Genomic DNA, 17223 nt, shown 5'->3' on the forward strand with positions numbered 1-17223 from the left:
CTGATTTATTTGGTACACATACTTTGGTTAACATACTGGAATTGTTCATAGACTCCACACATTTTTTTTCAAAAGATATAGAAATGAATGATAAAGACTTTCATTGACACAAATAAGATCTTTTTTCTTTACAACTTTAGTATTTTTATTATGAGGGAATCAAAAAACAAGTGTTGAATATGGTCATGTCTTACTTTTTTACATTTAAATTTAAATTTCAAAATCTAGATATTTGAAGAGTAGTGGTATTAATGTTGTGTTGTAAACTTTTCACGATGATAAAAAAAAAACAAATCAAAACACCTTCACGTCCACCTGGAGGTCTCCCGGTCAAAATACCGTAGCCCCGCCCACCACCGCAAACCCCGCCCCCCCGGAATCTCCTTCTCTCCGGGCGCGCTCTCCGTCTCTCGGTGCGACTGAGCCGAACTCGGGGCTAATTTTCCACCCAAGTGAGGCCACCATGTCGCGGGTGTACATCGGACGGTTAAGCTACCGGGCCAGAGAGAAGGACGTGGAGAGGTTCTTCAAGGGCTACGGGAAGATTCTGGAGGTGGACTTGAAGAACGGGTACGGTTCTTTTGTCCGCGGCGACCCTGCAGCCTGGCTACATGCTAACCTGCTTGTTAGCCGAGGCCTTGTTTTTATCGCTATTCGTGACATTTTATTGCTTAAATATACCAGTAGTTAGTGGGAGGACTCGACTTATTATGCGTTTTGGTCGAATATTTATGTTTTAAAATGATGATATTAAACATTTTTTTATTCACTACAACGACTTAAATCGGATATTCTGGACGGTGTATTGTCGGCCGTTATAGCGGTTAGCATGTTAGCCGCGTTAGCTAGTATGTTAGCCGCGTTAGCTAGCTAGCTAGTTAGCATGTTAGCCGCGATAGCTTAGCATGTTAGCTTTAGCTAACGCTGTTGTCGCCGCAGCTATGGCTTCGTGGAGTTCGACGACCCCCGCGACGCCGACGACGCCGTGTACGACCTGAACGGCAAAGAGCTGTGCGGCGAGCGGGTGATCGTGGAACACACGAAGGGACCGCGCCGTGACGGCGGCTACAGCGGCGGCGGCGGAGGAGGGGGAGGAGGTGGTGGTGGTGGCGGCGACAGAGGTGGCGGTGGCGGCCGGGGAGACCGAGGCGGCGGCGGAGGAAGTGAGTATCCAAGACAAACACGGCCGTGTTTCTCTCACTTATTGATCAAGTTATCTTGTTATCTTAAGCCTTGATTTCAATCTCGTCCTTTGGTGGTTCATGTGCATCGATCTGACTGAATACAGTCGTTGTTTATGTGCAGATAAAACGTAAGATATTAGCTATTGACATAAAGCTTGTTATGAGTAGAATACATACACATGATACTGTAACTGATCTTGACAATAACACGATTATATATAGAAACAAGCATCTTAAACTCTCTTGCTAAACGTTGGCACGTCATTGTGACATTTTACACCAGTGCACCAACATGTTTATGAATTAATGTTAACCATACACATTGCTTCAGACTTTAAAGGTATAGTCCTCGCAAAAAAATGCAATCATTTTCCACTTGCCCTCGTTGCAAGACGTTTCAGAGTAATCGGTTTCTTTTGCAGTTACATGCAAAAAATGTATGTCCATATGACAGCAGTGACCGCTTACTTTCTCTGTGGAAAAAAGACACCAAAGACATCCAAATGGCTCCGTTACTGCTTGTCTGTAATTGTTCCGCTTGTGTTGAAGCCAGCCAAAAGTTTATATTTTAAAGATAGTTTGTAGAAGAAGCTGCTAGTGTCTCTGGGTAAACCTTTATTTTTTTTCAGAACAATCTGTCCTTCAATACAAGAGGGACGGTAAAGACGATCACGATGGAGGTATTTGGGTGTTTTTTGGCGTATTATTGTGGATGAAGAAACGTTAGCCTTGTTTGTTACCGTCACATTGACATGCAGTGCCGCCCTGTAACTATAATAAGAAATGTGAGTTTTTGGTGAACTATCCCTCTAGCCAAACATTTGTCTGCACATCATCGTGACATTTTTACACCAGTACACATATTTGCACACTTATTGTACGGATTTATGTCAACGATTCTATATGTCAAGTCTACACACTTCATACTAGATTAAGGATATATTTGTTGCACCAGAATCACCAAAGACCAGATTATAACTGCATGAGCATATGCTGAGAAAAACGGAGTAACAACCGATCTGCATATTTATTGATGCTGTAACATTTGGCTGTCAATTATACGTGATACTGATTATTTTGTAGAAGAAAAATCTAATATTTTTAAAAAATGAATGTTGATTTTAAAAGTAAAGATTTAACAAAGAACCTCAATGTTTTAATTGAAAGAGTCCTTTGCTGAGTGCCTGCCCCTATTGCTGGCCATGGTGTCCCCCCTTTCCAAGAGTGTGGTTTGACCATTCTGGGCCCTTGGGCAGACCAGTAAAGGGAGCCATTGTGAATGAAGACTGCCATTTTGCCATTAGGCCCTGGCCGGGTGGTGAGGATGCCATGGGGTTAGGATCAGATGTGGGTTCAGCTCTCATAGGTGCCTAACAACAACATGTTTTGTATACAGTGCTTTGATTTTTGTTTAGCTTTTTTAATACATGAGTTAGCTCAGGCTACATCCACGTCGATGCTCTGCATCAGCATCAGTCGATCTTTTATCAACACCAGCTCTATGTGCTTCAAATGGATCTTTTTTTTATGCAGACTTTTTTCTCAACACACCAAAGAATACGTTTTTGACTACAACGTCTTTCCTAGTTTTGTGCTAAAATTCTTTTTTTGAGTCCTGGTGTTTCCTGAAAAAACATTTTAATGGACGTTCAATCTTAAAATCATTATGGTTCCTGATGTGGAACAGACCTTTAGACTGCCATCTAGTGGCCTCTAGTAGGTATAGGTGGATCCTTCTCACTAATTATTTTGTCTAGATAACAAAAAACTAAAATTTGAACATTGGCACACAATTTGTATTGAATTTCCAACAATCCTTAAACCCTTATTGTATTGTGGATGTAGCCTGAGGTAATTTGAGTTAAGTTCACAGTAAGTACATTTTTGAATCAGTTTTAAGTATTGAAAAAATCTTTTCTGTAATTTTAAGCAGATTGTTTTTTTAGCGCTAGTAAATGTCTAGATTTTTCTTTTTTTTTATAGTTAAATGTACAGTTTAGTCATTTATTTTGAGTTGCATCTTTATTTCTTTGGATATATTTTGTAGTTTAGAGTTTTTTTGAGCTGACATACATCCAGATGTTGCCCGTGTGTTCGTTCCTCATATTCTTCTCTCGTTGCCTCGAAAGGTGGATATGGTCGCTGGGGAAGAGACCGATACGGTCCGCCTATAAGGACGGATTATCGGCTCATAGTCGAGAATCTGTCCAGTCGCTGCAGCTGGCAAGACTTGAAGGTACGTCTCCCGGTGGTCCGTGGCGGAGCGATCCGTCCTGACGTTAGGGTCGTGTCTCTCAGGACTACATGAGGCAGGCCGGCGAGGTCACTTATGCAGACACTCACAAGGGCCGGAAGAACGAGGGCGTGATCGAGTTCCGCCTGTACTCCGACATGAAGAGGGCCCTGGATAAGCTGGACGGGACGGAAGTGAACGGCAGGAAGATCCGCCTGATCGAGGACCGTCCCGGAGCCAGACGCCGTCGCTCCTACTCCCGAAGCCCCAGTCGCTCCAGGTACGTCGACGAAGACTCTCCTGAATCGACCCGGACTCTTAACTCCACCTTTGTGATCCCAGGTCTCGCTCAAGGAGCCGTCGGTCCCACAAGAGCCGCAGTCGCAGCGAGAGCAGCAGCCGGAGTCGCTCCCGCAGCCCGTCCCGGAGCAAGAAGAACAAGGGCAAGGACGACGACGAGCACGGCCAGAAGAAGGAGAGCAGCCGGAGCCGCAGCCCCCGGAGCAAGAAGAGCAAGAAGGATACGAAGAAGAGCAAGAAAGACGAGTCCCGGTCCAGGTCTCGCTCCCGTTCCACGTCCAGGAAGTCCGTGTCCAAGGGTCGGGATCAGCCCAAGAGCGAAGACGAAGGCCCGGGACCCGACAGAGCTTCACGGTCCCGCTCTCGCTCCCAGTCACCTGAAGATTCGAAACCCAGAGCGAGGTCAAAGTCCAAGTCCAAATCCCCGTCCCCTTCTCCCACTAAAGCTCGCTCCCGCTCCAGATCGGCCTCTCGTTCCATGTCCCGCTCGCCCTCGCGCTCTCGTTCCCGCTCTCGCTCCTAGATCCGGATAGGGAACTTTTTATTTCAAACACACCCCCCCCCCCCCCCCGTGTCTCGGCCCCCCGCCCCGCTAACAACCCGCCACTAGTCGTTCCCCGGCCCCTTTTTGATAGCTAGCTCGTCTGTGCTCGTCCCGCGTCTGCAGCGTTCCCGTTGAAAATGTCGCTGCTGGTTCCGTATTAGCCTTGGTTTTTTTTTTAGGGATGTTTAGATGACCTGGCAGACTCGACTTCAATAGTGGCTGTGTGTGCGTGCGTCTGTTAGATGGGTTTTATTTGAAATCTTGAAAGCATGTTTGTGCTGGTTGGATTATCGTTTTGTCATTTTGACCTTTTTGTGAGATCCATGTATTGTTTTCATTACAAAATAAAACATTAAAATGTTATAAGTTTTTGTTTTTCAACAACCTTTCAACTTTTGTAGCAACAACTCTTAGACCAGGAATGTGTTTGAGCCATTTAGGAGCTTATTCTCATCTATTACACACCCTGAAAAAATTGCTTTGTTTGGATGAATCCTAACAAGAAGTCATTGCACTTTAAAAAAAAGAAAAAGTGAAGGTTAAATATAGTTTGAGTGTGTTTGAATATAACAAAAAATGTGAAACATTTGTCAGATTTGTATTAAATGTCAGGAACTTTGTAATCTAGTGATGAGTTGATGAGGCTTCATGAAACAGCTGAGGTATCATAATACAGGATACATATCAAGATTTCTTAAAATTTCGAAATCAGTCATCAATGTATCAAATAAGCCTTTACGTTCTCCGCAGTTAAAGGATCAATAAAATCCCATGATGACTGAGGACAAGAGGATACAGTTGAATCCAGCAGATGTTAAAGCTGATGTTTTGACAATTTGATTTCAAAACAGATGAAAACAGTTCGTCAAGTCATGTGGTCTGTGAATTCTGCAACACCAGAGTCAAGTACTCGACAATACTACAAATATATACTATCAACTACTCATTAAAAAAATATGAATGGCTATTTCTACACATTCATTTCTCCATATTGTCCTCATAGAAACACTTATCACATTGTCAAAGATACTTGGATGAAGAAAGGTAAGTGAAAAAAGTACAATATTGATGGTTCTCCAAATTATTTCTGTACTTTAAGTTCGCTCTAGTAAAAAGCAGTAAAATGCAGTTTAATGAGGTATCAACACATCCTATAAGAAACATAGAACAACATTTAATAAACAAAGCGATATAAAAAAAACGTTTATTTACAAATATGAGTCAAAACATTCAGGTTCATCATTTCAGTTTTTGGAAGTGCTTGTCGACTCGTGATCAAAAGGTTCCTCAGGTTCTGATACAGTTTTTCTTCATGACACGTTTCACTGGGAGTCGAAGCTGCGGAGCATTTTCAAAATGGAAGACCCGTGATTTATTCATCGTCATCATCGTCTTCGGAGGAAGAGCGCGTCACTCCTCCGCTGTCGTCTCGGTAACACCTGGACAGGTCCCTCAGCTGCTCCAGGGCCTCCTGGTACTGATCCGGGTCCATGCCGTGGGACAGGAAGCTGGGGGCCACGCGGCGGACGTCGAACGCGCTGACGGAACGATGCAGGTCGGCGAGCCAGGGGCCGATGGCGGGGCCCGACTGGAGCGAAGTCATGACGGGGACGGAGGACGGGGTTCGAGACAGAACTGTGGACGGACACCGTCGATGTCATTAAATAACATTAAATAAAGTTTCATGGTGACAGGATGCGAGTGGGAATCGTACTCACAACCGTTCTGGTGACTGTGGTGCGGAGCCTGAGCGCCGGCGAAGATCTGCGGGAAAGGAGGCGTCAACTTACTGGAGCTCGACACCAGCTGGAGATTCCTGTCGTGGTTGAGAGTTCGGAGAAATGAGAGGCTGCAGGTTGAAAAACTTGAGGTACATCGAGGCTTCGTGAAACAGCTGATGAGGCATCATGATACACGAATATCAAATTCTTCAAATTAAAGAAATATATATTTTGAGTTTTAAAAATCAGATTTCATTTTTATCATAGTTCTTTTATTGTTAATATTGAAATAAAGTGTGTATTAAATTCATTTTTAATTCATTTTTGTGTTGGAATTAAACTTCAGCCCGCTAGATGGAAGCAGTGATTACGTCCTCCGCAGCTAAATGATCAATAAAATCCTGCGATGACTGAGGACGAGAGGATACAGTAGACTCCAGCAGATTTTTAAGCTGATGTTTGGATATATTTTGGTTTCAAAACAAATGAAAGCAGTTACGACTTCGTCAAGAGTCATGTGTGCTGTGTCTCAAATCGCATACTACTCTACTTAGTATACTAGAAGTTAGTATGCATCAGTTTAGTGTACGTACTAAGTTGTACGCAAATTCTCCACAGATAGTATGTCTCAAATCAAACACTGCTGCTACACACTAACCGGAAATGACTCGACAGCTTCTTCTTCTACTTCTATTTAACGATGTTTCAAGCAGCTGTTTGAACGCTATCGCCACATGCTGGCAGCACGCTTTGCAAGTTTGGAAAAATAAATAAAGAAAAAATATGAGAATCTAAATAATCGCGAGATATTTAAGCTGGTATCAGCAGCGAAGACGTGTTTATCCTTCTACTGCTGCTGAAAATACACATTTAAGTATATGCATATATATGCATTTATATATGACGTAACTTCCGTTTAAAACGTCACTAAGATGGCGGCTGTTTAGTGTGGTTAGTGTCCATCGAACCATACTCAGTTTTGTGGGCGTGTTAGTATGCCAATTTAGTGTGCATGGCGCACTAAATTTCGCATACTAAGAATTGAGACGCACTAACGCACTAAAAATACTAACTTTTAGTACGCTAGTATGCGATTTGAGACACAGCAGTGGTCTGTAAATTCTGGAACACCAGAGTCAAGTACTCAACAATACTACACATATATACTTGTTACTTCAGTATCACTATATATACAGTATATATCAATTAATAATGCCAGTATCGCCAGGCTCTTGCAACCTGGCTTTATTTTCAAACTGAGAGCACCATCTAGTGGTCTTTCAAAATGAATACACTATCATTATACCTCATCAACTGTTTCATGATACCTCATCAACTGCTTCATGATACTTCATCAACTGCTTCATGATACTTCATCAACTGTATCATTAAGCCTCATTAACTGTATCATGAAGCCTCATCAACTGTATCATGATACCTCATCAACTGTTTCATGATACTTCATCAACTGCTTCATGATACTTCATCAACTGCTTCATGATACTTCATCAACTGTATCATTAAGCCTCATTAACTGTATCATGAAGCCTCATCAACTGTATCATGATACCTCATCAACTGCTTCATGATACTTCATCAACTGCTTCATGATACTTCATCAACTGTATCATTAAGCCTCATTAACTGTATCATGAAGCCTCATCAACTGTATCATGATACCTCATCAACTGTTTCATGAAGACTCATCAACACACTTTACACTCACAAGGGAGACGAAGGATAGAAGGAGTCGACGTATGAAGCGAGGACGTCTTCTCCGCTGGCGAGGCCGTGAAGCGGCGTCGGGGGAATCGTCCCGGCAGCCAAAGAGCTGAGGGAACAGAAACAGCGAAGCTTCGTTTGTGTCGTCGGGTGCGAGACGCGACTCGAAAGACCAACAACGGCAACACAAACCTGCTGAGTTTGTGTCCCTCGAAGCCTCGGAGCGTCACCCACTGACCGTAGCACCGGCCGTTGTCGGCCTCCGGACACGTCGAGATCGGCTTCCACGGCGGCGAGTCGGCACACGCGCCCAGAGCGTCGGGAAGGGAGTCGCCGTGCATCATGGGAAAGGGGAGGGCGCAGTAGGCGGACACCACCTGGAGCGCCAGCGGAAGATTAAAGATTAAAGATAAACTGCAGAGATTAAATCACATCCTCTCACCTTTCTTCCCGAGGAGCAGAGAGCGTCCGACATCTGCCACATGGGGACGCAGTCGCTCCTCATCCTGTACGGCACCGTGAGGGAGTCCAGGGCCAGAGCCAGGACCGAGCTGGAGTGGTACCAGAGGGAGGGCTGTGGGAGAGCCATGTATTAGTACCTTCTGTGTCTACTATACTTGTGTAACTTTAAAGTGTCCATCATTTTACTTTCTACTTCTCCGTCTTTTCCTTTAAGAGACGTGTGTTTCTTTACTATTCTTGTTCAAAATAAAGTTGTTTTCATAAAAAATAAAAATACTTTCAATTAAAAAAGAAGTCGTTTCTTTTGGTGTATTTCGATTAAAGTACATACTTTTGAAGTTGTTTTTTTTAACTTAAGGAGAATAGTTATAGGAAAAGTTATTTTTATTGAAATGTAAAAAGTTAAGAATTTAATTTTTTCTGATTTTATTTTATTTAAAAATCATTTATTTATGATGTAGAAATTGTTTTCTTTCTATTTAAATAAAAGGTTTTGAAGGTGTTTTTCTATTATAATGACAAATGTTCAAGTTTTTTTTTAAATTAAAGTAAAAACAGTTGTTTATTTATTATATTTACACTTTTAATTTTACAATTGAAACCTATTCTTTGATTGAAGTCATCTTTTTGGTGTAAGATATTATCGATATTATTATGTCTTAGTTATTCAATAAATAAAGTTGTTGTGAAGCAAATTTTTTATGGAATAATAAAGAAAAAAAATCTGTCTTCATAAAAAAGCTGCGGTTGCCAGTTTCAGTTCGACGAGGAAGTGGTTTTTGAGGGCGACCCGTCGTCATGGCGACACCCGATACTCACGTCGAAGCTGAGGTGAGGGAAGCTGACGGGGGACGTGGGTTTTAACCCCAGACCTCCTCGCAGCGACAGAGGACAGAACATGGAGCTGTGGCTGGACATGTGGACGACGCCCAGAGAGCAGTTGAGCAGGTGGTAAAACTCCTTCGTCGGCGTCTGAACGAACAAAAGGTCCGAAATAAAAATGACAAACAAAAAGATCTAATTGACGACAACATTTTAAAATCTTACCGAGTCTGGATGACTGACGGGTGCCAATCCCCAGGTGAGGATGCCCCTCCCCCCGTAGTCGTCGTGAAGCATCTCTGTGACCTTTGACCCGATGCCAGCAAACCCGTCCGCCAGGTCGCACAACACCTGGAATCCCTGAGAGAGAACGACACTGGTGACCCACAAGTTCAATAAAACAAGATGACATGAGGAGAAAATAGAAATGATTTTAAAATGTGTGATAAAATAAAATGTGACAAGTCTGATGGAAATGTATTGAATTAAGGATTAGTTTGGAGTTTTAAGTAGTGATGTGTTGATGAGGCATCATGAAACAGCTGATGAGGTATCGTGATACAATCAAAATAATTATACACTTAAAAATTGCGATATTTAAATTCACGATACAATATCGATATTTAACGGCACTGTATCGATTTTAAATAAAAAACAAAAAACATTTTGCTGTTCTTTTTAACCAGTTATTTTATTTACCACTTAAAAGAAAATAAGAAGAATGCATTTGAAGTGTGAACTTTATTTTCTGCACTTAAGAAAGTGCATTTATGTCTCGCAATTAAACTTCTGGCCACTAGATGGCATCAGTCATTTCATCCTTTCGCAGCTAAAGGAACAACAAAATCCTGCGAGGTTCCCGGTGATGACTGAGGACGAGAGGATACAGTCGACTCCGGAAGCTTTTAAAGCTGCCGTTTGGACTTTTTTGGTTTAAAAAACAACATTTTAGAAAAGAGTCTCGAGGGCCTTTTTCCAACCATCACTAGTACCTACAAAGAGTTACACACATACCTGGAAGTAATCGCACTCCTCGACGAAAAAGTGCAGCTTGTCGTCCAACTCGTCCAGCAGAGCCCCGTGCAGCACAGCTTCCCCCTGACCGAACGCCTCCAGACGGTCCGAGTCGCTGCAGAAACACCGACGATAGAAGAAAAATCCTGAGTTTCTCCATGTTCACAATATTTACTTTATAGTCCCTTAAATGTAACAATACTTTAACAGTTATCTCACGACAGCTACAAAAAGAGACTTTTATAGTGCGCATAATTGGAAGTCGGAGGTACCCGTCGTGGTTGTACTGGTGGACGATGGAGACGGTGCGAGGATGCAGGTGGATCCGGAGAAAGTCGGACCAAACCTTCACGCTGCCCTCCAGCTTGTAGCTCTTCTGCGCCCTCTCCAGGCGGCTGTTCACCGTGTCCACCCGTACCTTCCCTGCAGCTGGAGAAAACTCTATTCAAGGAAACCATATTTTAAAAAAAAAATTCATGGGTCGTAGTTCTTACCGGAGCGCTGGGGCTGAGTTTTGCGGTGGAAATCAGCTTCGGCCAGAATTCCTCCTCTCTATTGGAGAAGATTACATGAGTAAGAACTGTCAGCTATGGATGTGTTGATGAGGCTTCATGAAACAGTTGATGAGGTATCATGATACAGTGTCTTCATTTTGAAAGACCACTAGATGTCACTCTTCATTATATTTAGCTCTAATCTAATTCAATGAACCTGGCATTGTTTTCAAACTGAGAGTAACATCTAGAGGCCTTTAAAATGAGGACACTGTATCATGATACTGTTTCATGAAGCCTCATCAACACATCACTAGTTTTTACCGTTATAAAAACTGCACAAGTGCAGACCAACACTATAAAAAACTCACGTCCAACAGTTCCAGATCTTCCAGGAAAGGATTTTTAGGAGGAGGCTTTTCTTTATGCATCATCAAGTTCCCATCCCTGTCGAGGAACAGATCAGAAGATGCATGAAAGTCAACAATAGTGAGACTTGAGATTGTGTTGTGTTGTGTTTACCAGGTGAACGCCGAGGTGTCCTTGCCATCATCGTACAGACCTCCCTGCTGCGGGAGGGCCCGAAGACTTCCTGATTTAGAAGGGATTAGAATTAGAAACTGGAGCTTGATGCAGGAAGTGATGCCGTCACTGCTACCTTTGAGGTCCATGGCGATGAGTCTGGGTGTGTAGGTGATGCTCCCGCCGAGAGTCTGACCTTCTCGGAAGACCACATCGCTCTGGATCTCACCGGGTGGAGCATCTGGGTCGTAGGATAAAGATGCATCCTGAAGAAAATGAACGTCATTATTAGTCCTCAACGAAACATACATATATTTTTATTTAAATGGAAAATTACAAATAAATTACTTTCTATTTTTCACAACAGATTCTTTACTTATCTCTTTCACATTTGTATCCTATAATATCATATAACTAAATCCAAACTATGTGAAATATTTATTGCTCAATGCATGTAGAAAATAAGGTCAACATTTTACACGATTGTTTTTTTTATTAAAAATAAAAATGTATGGGTTGTATACAAGCATATGGTAGAGAAGGCTGACATGATGTGACAGAAAAAAAAGAATATTTGTTCTTTTCCATGATGCTATCAGACAAAATTAGAATGAAAAATACTTTATTAATCCACAAAAGAAATAGATTTTTCAGTTGTAGTTGATCCATTCACAGCGTAAGAAGATAGTAGGTAACGAAATACGTCTACAATGCTTAAGATAACCAGAAAACAATGTAGAAAAACATATAATATACAGTATATTCTCGTTTGAACTATTGTTACGGTTTATTTTCATGTCTAAACAAGAAGTACACCTGCAGTTAATAGAATACTCTGATGCGAGAATTCTGAGCCGCTCTAGTAGAAGAACTCACATTTCTCCGATCCTTAAAACTCTTCACTGGCTGCCAGTTTCTTTCAGGATCAACTTTAAAATTCTGGTTCTTACTTTCAGATCTATTCATGGTCAGACTCCTCCTTACATCAGTGATCTGATCCAGCCTTACACCCCAGCTCTGAGGTCTGTGGATCAGAATCTACTGATGGTTCCTGAACACGGTTCAGGACCAGAGGAGAGAAATCCTTCCAGACTGTTGCTCCTAAGCTTTGGAACGATCTTCCTCTGTGTTTGATGATCTACTGACTCCTTCAAGAAACATCTAAAGACATTTTTATTTGTGTTTTTCCCTGATTTTCTGGGACTCCTGTGTTTGTCTTTTGTGTCTTGGCATTTTAAAGTATATATTTTAACTGCGTTTTGTTTTTAGATTGTTTAAGCGTTTTGTGACGCTGGTCTAGAAAGGCGCTTTACAAATAACATTTACTTACTACTTAATTATTTACTATGTACGTTATATGTGAAAACGCTAAGAAACACTAATAACGTAATATAACGTATCGTATTAGACATTCAATGTCACTGTACGCAGGAAATACTGCACCGGTGTTTACATTTAATATTCAGATATAAATGTAAACATTCCAGTGTGTACAAATAGTATTGCAGTAACTCTGCAACATATAATTTTGTACACCATTTACTATAAAATGAAAAACAAATGATCAGGTAAATAAAGTCTTGTCTTAAAAAAACTCGCGACTCGGAACTATTATTTTTTTTAACAAATGTCAACGTGCCATGACGTTATTTCACAAATTTTAAAAGACTTAAAAGACGAATAATTATAAAGATGTGATGTCATTCACTCTTGATATCATTGTATACGAAATAGTTACAGTAAATGCCAACCGTTTATGATTCAGTGCCAACATGGCAAAAGAAAAACATCCTTCATGTATATTTTCATCCGCAGCATCAGCTGAGATGTAAACACGCAGCATGCTAAGCTAACACCAGTTAGCATCCTTCGTACCTGCAAATTCCACCAGTGAGTCCCCACGAAGTTGGAATAATGTCCGAGCTGGAGCGTGATCACGGAGCCGCGGAAGCCGCTCATCGTGGCGTCAACACGCGGAAGAAACTTAAGAAAAAGTTAACAAACGCGTTACTTGAAACTTACTAGAAATGACAGTCATGATTGTTTTCACTGAGCGCCGGCGTCACACGCGTGCGGAGCTCCGCAGTGACAACAACTCTGATTGGCTGAGAGTGCAGTACGGAGCTCGATGATTGGACTACAGTGTGACGCCGGTCGTCGTGGGGCAAATACTAAAAATGCCACAAAAATGGAGATAAATAATAATCAATAGTGTAGAAATATAGACTTTTTAATATATGTTTAATATCAGTAATGGAAACTATGAAGAAAACACAAAGAAACAAAATGTCTTTCCAGCAGATGGCGCCATTCTACCGTTCAGTTATATTGCGAGAACCTCGAACTGTGTATAAATAAGTTAAATCCAGTTTTGGGATTTATGATAGTAAATTGACATAATTTCATGATTATATTTTCCTTTCCGCATATTCACAGAAACTTCGTTTCAAATTCTGTGTCCATAACATGAAATTCACTGCGATCTATACTCATTTTTTTAAACAACTAAATGTTTTGTGTGTCCAGGTAGCAAGATTCGTTTGTTTATTTTTTTGTAAATTGTACAAAATTGTAAAAAGTTGCTTCTATCAAAAATATTTCCATTCAAACAATTAAAAGTGTTTTTATTTAGTGGTCACATCGCAAACTACTACATCCACACACTGGCAACAACTGTACTTCTATCAAGGTATATTTTTCTTTATAATTCAATTATAACATGTGCTTTAATAAAAATAAGGAAAAAATACTTTTTTTTTCATTTTAATTAAAAATTACTTCACTAAGTGTTTTACTTACAATAAAAAATGAGGGGTTTTTTTTATAAGTTATTTCGGATTGAATAACAGAAATTAAAAAAAATGCCACAAACGCAAACAATTTTATCTTTAAAGAAAACACATGCAATTAATGGACTATATAAATATTTGTATACACTCTACAAATGTATACAAATATATAATATTTCTTATAGATTATATTTATTTGTTTATAGAGTGTATATTTGTATAGACTCTACAAATATACATTACTTACTAACGTACTTACTCACTTACTAATTAAAAAGTTTGAACTTTATTTTCTGCACTCAAACCGTTTTTTAATTAAATATACTTTTTTGAATTAAAACCATTTTTTATATTAAAACAATTCAAGCAACTCTTTCTTTTTATAAAAAATATTTAATTTATTTTTTCATGATTTCTCTTAATTTAAATGTTTGTTGATTATTTTTTATTTTTTTATTTTATTTATTAAATTGTGTTTTTTATTTATTAAAGCTTCTTTTTCTTTTTAAATTAAATAATAAATAAACAAAACTGCATATGTCATCAATCGCTGGTCAGGTGATCTTGAATAATAGAACAGTGAGTCTCTTGTGTTTTGTTGTTGTTGTGTTTCATCACCACGGCCTCATAACTTTTCTTACACAATCATCCGCTCACTGGAAACATTCCCATCTTATAACGGCAGACTCTGGACCAGTGAGACGACATGGAAGCGCGACCTTTGCCCTTTCTTCTGTTGTGTTAGTGTGTCAGAAACCTGACGCATTGATCCTTGTTTGTTTTTTTTGTGTGTGTTTTATTGATTTTCTCCAGTTTCACCTTCAAACCTTCCGAAAGTGAGTCAGAGTCACAGGTTTTTTAGTTTTCTGCTCAGTTGGACCCGAGGTGTCTCTCCACACGCGTGACGTGGAGACTGAATATCACGGAGCAATAAAAGGTGACAACACGGATGAGATATTGGGAACTTCGGACAGGGGTCAACTATTCACCTGATATTTATTGTGTCACATAAAAGCTCGAGATCTGTATAAATACGACCCGACGAGCCGAGACACGTCGTCTCTGATTCCTGATCCCTGAGGTGAGACGCTTGTGATTATCGGACACATTTGAGGGTTTTCTAAACACACTTTGTCTTCAGGTGCTTTCATCTGATCATCATGAGAGTCTACGTGGTCCTCCTCGCACTGGCCGTCATCTCAGGTGAGTTTTTATCAGGTTTAAAACAAACAAATTTAAACTAAACATTTTTTTAAATCCCTCAGGCTGCCATGGCAGAATGGTCCCCCAGGACGACTGGTTGGACTCCATGGACTCCACCGTGGAGACCATGAAGGACTACTTCAGCGCTCTGACCAAGAGGGCCGATGAAATCCTGAAGGACGTCCAGAGCGCTCAGCTCACCAAAGACATGGAGTAAGTTTGTACCAGAATCTTTTTTATAAATGAGAAAAAGCCTTAATAACACAAAATATAAATCTATTAAAATCAAGCAAAGAAAAAGAATGTAATAGATTTAATTCAGTTAAATGAAAATTAAACAGAAAAACAAGTTAAAGCAAATTATAAATATATATATATATTAATGGATTTTATTCGCATAAAAAAAGATTAGAAACATCCACTTAACATTTCCTTTATCAAACCACTAACTATATCTTTACTTAATTAAAATTTGTGGGATAACTTGACACATTTTTTGGCTGTTAGGAAATTTAAAAAACTTGGATGGTGTAATAAAATAAATTATATTGAATATTTTATGTCTAATCATATTAGATAAAACAAGTACAAGAGCAGGAAGTAGTAGCGATAGATTGATGAGGCTTCATGAAACAGCTGATGAAGTATCATGATACAGTGTCTTTATTTTGAAAGACCACTAGATGTCACTCTCTGCTTTATAATCTTCGCTTCTGATCTACTAATACAATGAAACCTGGCATCATTTTTAAACAGAGAGTGACATCTAGTGAAGAAAATGAAGACACTGTATCATGATACCTCATCAACTGTTTTATGAAGCCTCATCAACACATGACTAGCAACTCGTTATTGATCATAGATTTCTTCTAAAGTTTGAGGCTCATCTTCTCTTCGTTCCTCCACCAGGAAGATGATCGTGGACACCGCTGGTGAGCTCGCCACCTACAAGGACGACCTGGAGACCAAGCTGGCGCCGTACTCTCAGGAGGCGGCCGACCGCGTCGGCAAGGACCTGAAGAAGATCGGGGACAAGCTGGTGGAGCACCTGAAAGAAGGCCGCGAGCAGATGGACAAGTACACCAACGAACTCCAGACCATGATGGAGCAGAACGTGGAAGACGTCCGCCTCCGGGTCTCCACCTACACCCGCAAGCTGAAGAAACGTCTCAACAAGGACACAGCTGAGTTCAGGAGGTAGGTCCTGCTGACCTTGTAGTTCTTCTGGCCTTTGCACCTTTGCAACTTCAACCAACTACATTTGACACTGAACTCATTCTCTTTTGTCGCAGGCAGTTCGACAACTACGTGGCCGCCATTGAGACCGGCACCGTCGAGAACCTGGATGAGATGAGAAGGAACCTGGAGCCCTACTTCACCCAGGTGCGCGACAACACCCAGACCAGGATCGAGTCCGCCAACGACATGGTGAAGACCCAGATGGAGAACGTGAGAGTCCAGGTGGAGAAGACGGGCAAGGACCTCAAGGAGAGCTTCGAGAAGACCTCCGACGATCTGAGCGTGATCCTGCAGAAGAGGATGGAGGAGATCAGCCAGTGGTTCCAGCCTATGGTGGAGCTGATCAACGAGAACCTGTAGACGCTGTCGTCCAGTCCGAGCCGCCCGTCAGCATCATGACACGTTTGTTGTGTGACAATAAAGACGCTCAACTCTGTGCCTATGTCTCGTGTTTACTTCAACATCTACAGGGACCTGCAAAATAAGACCTTCCACTCTCCAGAGGCCTGTGTTTGACTATTGCTTAGACAAAGTGTTGGGAATCTTTCGCTCACATGAATGGTTTGAAATGGATTAGATTCACAAATTAAAGATTAAGGGGGTTTGCAACATGAAGCTAGAGATGTGTTATAAAATAAAAACAATGGTATAGGGTTGTAAAGTAAAACTACCAATTTACAAGCCTATGAGAATTTCTACAATAGCTGCTTCTTAAGGTAAGCCGAGGAACTCCAGTGTGTAAAATGCATCACGTCACCTTTTAGTGGGACGTGAAGTTCACACGAGGACAAAGCAATTCCCATGTTTGTGTCACAATATCTGTGCCGTCAACAAGGAGGAGACGATTAGCTCCGCAGTAAGAATTCTGACCCGCTCTGGTAGAAGAACTCACATTTCACCCGATCCTTAAAACTCTGCCAGTTTCTTTCAGGATCAATTTTAAAATCCTGGTTCTTACTTTCAGATCTATTCAT

At 40.9% G+C, this 17223-nt stretch overlaps 3 protein-coding genes across 6 annotated transcripts; 2 read left to right on the forward strand and 1 right to left on the reverse strand.

The window, feature by feature from the left end:
* The first annotated feature begins 393 nt into the window (after positions 1-393).
* Positions 394-4627, forward strand: srsf4 (serine and arginine rich splicing factor 4). 3 transcript variants are annotated; one of them, XM_087786467.1, is made up of 6 exons: positions 394-570; positions 940-1163; positions 1814-1864; positions 3314-3420; positions 3483-3697; positions 3760-4627. In XM_087786467.1, the coding sequence occupies exons 1-6, from the start codon at positions 464-466 to the stop codon at positions 4238-4240; spliced, it is 1185 nt and encodes a 394-aa protein (XP_087642593.1). In that variant the 5' UTR covers positions 394-463; the 3' UTR covers positions 4241-4627. The 3 variants fall into 3 exon arrangements, with proteins under 3 accessions (XP_087642593.1, XP_087642594.1, XP_087642595.1); XM_087786468.1 differs by lacking the exon at positions 1814-1864 and having other exon boundaries at positions 395-570; XM_087786469.1 differs by lacking the exons at positions 394-570; positions 940-1163 and adding an exon at positions 2352-2550 and having other exon boundaries at positions 1178-1864.
* Positions 4628-5485: 858 nt separating this feature from the next.
* Positions 5486-13072, reverse strand: msto1 (misato mitochondrial distribution and morphology regulator 1). Its single transcript, XM_087786466.1, has 14 exons — positions 12894-13072; positions 11155-11284; positions 11019-11088; positions 10868-10943; positions 10497-10554; positions 10275-10431; positions 10003-10117; positions 9214-9348; positions 8986-9138; positions 8147-8278; positions 7897-8081; positions 7709-7813; positions 5980-6077; positions 5486-5896 (listed from the first exon to the last, which is right to left on the reverse strand). Exons 1-14 carry the CDS (start codon positions 12975-12977, stop codon positions 5634-5636), a joined length of 1761 nt encoding a protein of 586 aa, XP_087642592.1. The 5' UTR covers positions 12978-13072; the 3' UTR covers positions 5486-5633.
* A 1543-nt stretch (positions 13073-14615) lies between these two features.
* apoea (apolipoprotein Ea) lies at positions 14616-16685 on the forward strand. 2 transcript variants are annotated; one of them, XM_087785704.1, is made up of 6 exons: positions 14616-14744; positions 14823-14888; positions 14949-15010; positions 15073-15223; positions 15920-16207; positions 16303-16685. In XM_087785704.1, the coding sequence occupies exons 3-6, from the start codon at positions 14968-14970 to the stop codon at positions 16607-16609; spliced, it is 789 nt and encodes a 262-aa protein (XP_087641830.1). In that variant the 5' UTR covers positions 14616-14744; positions 14823-14888; positions 14949-14967; the 3' UTR covers positions 16610-16685. The 2 variants fall into 2 exon arrangements, with proteins under 2 accessions (XP_087641830.1, XP_087641829.1); XM_087785703.1 differs by having other exon boundaries at positions 14652-14888.
* The last annotated feature ends 538 nt before the right edge of the window (positions 16686-17223 follow it).

The sequence above is a fragment of the Callionymus lyra genome, chromosome 3, assembly GCF_982586985.1.
Source record: "Callionymus lyra chromosome 3, fCalLyr1.hap1.1, whole genome shotgun sequence".
Taxonomy (NCBI): domain Eukaryota; kingdom Metazoa; phylum Chordata; class Actinopteri; order Syngnathiformes; family Callionymidae; genus Callionymus; species Callionymus lyra.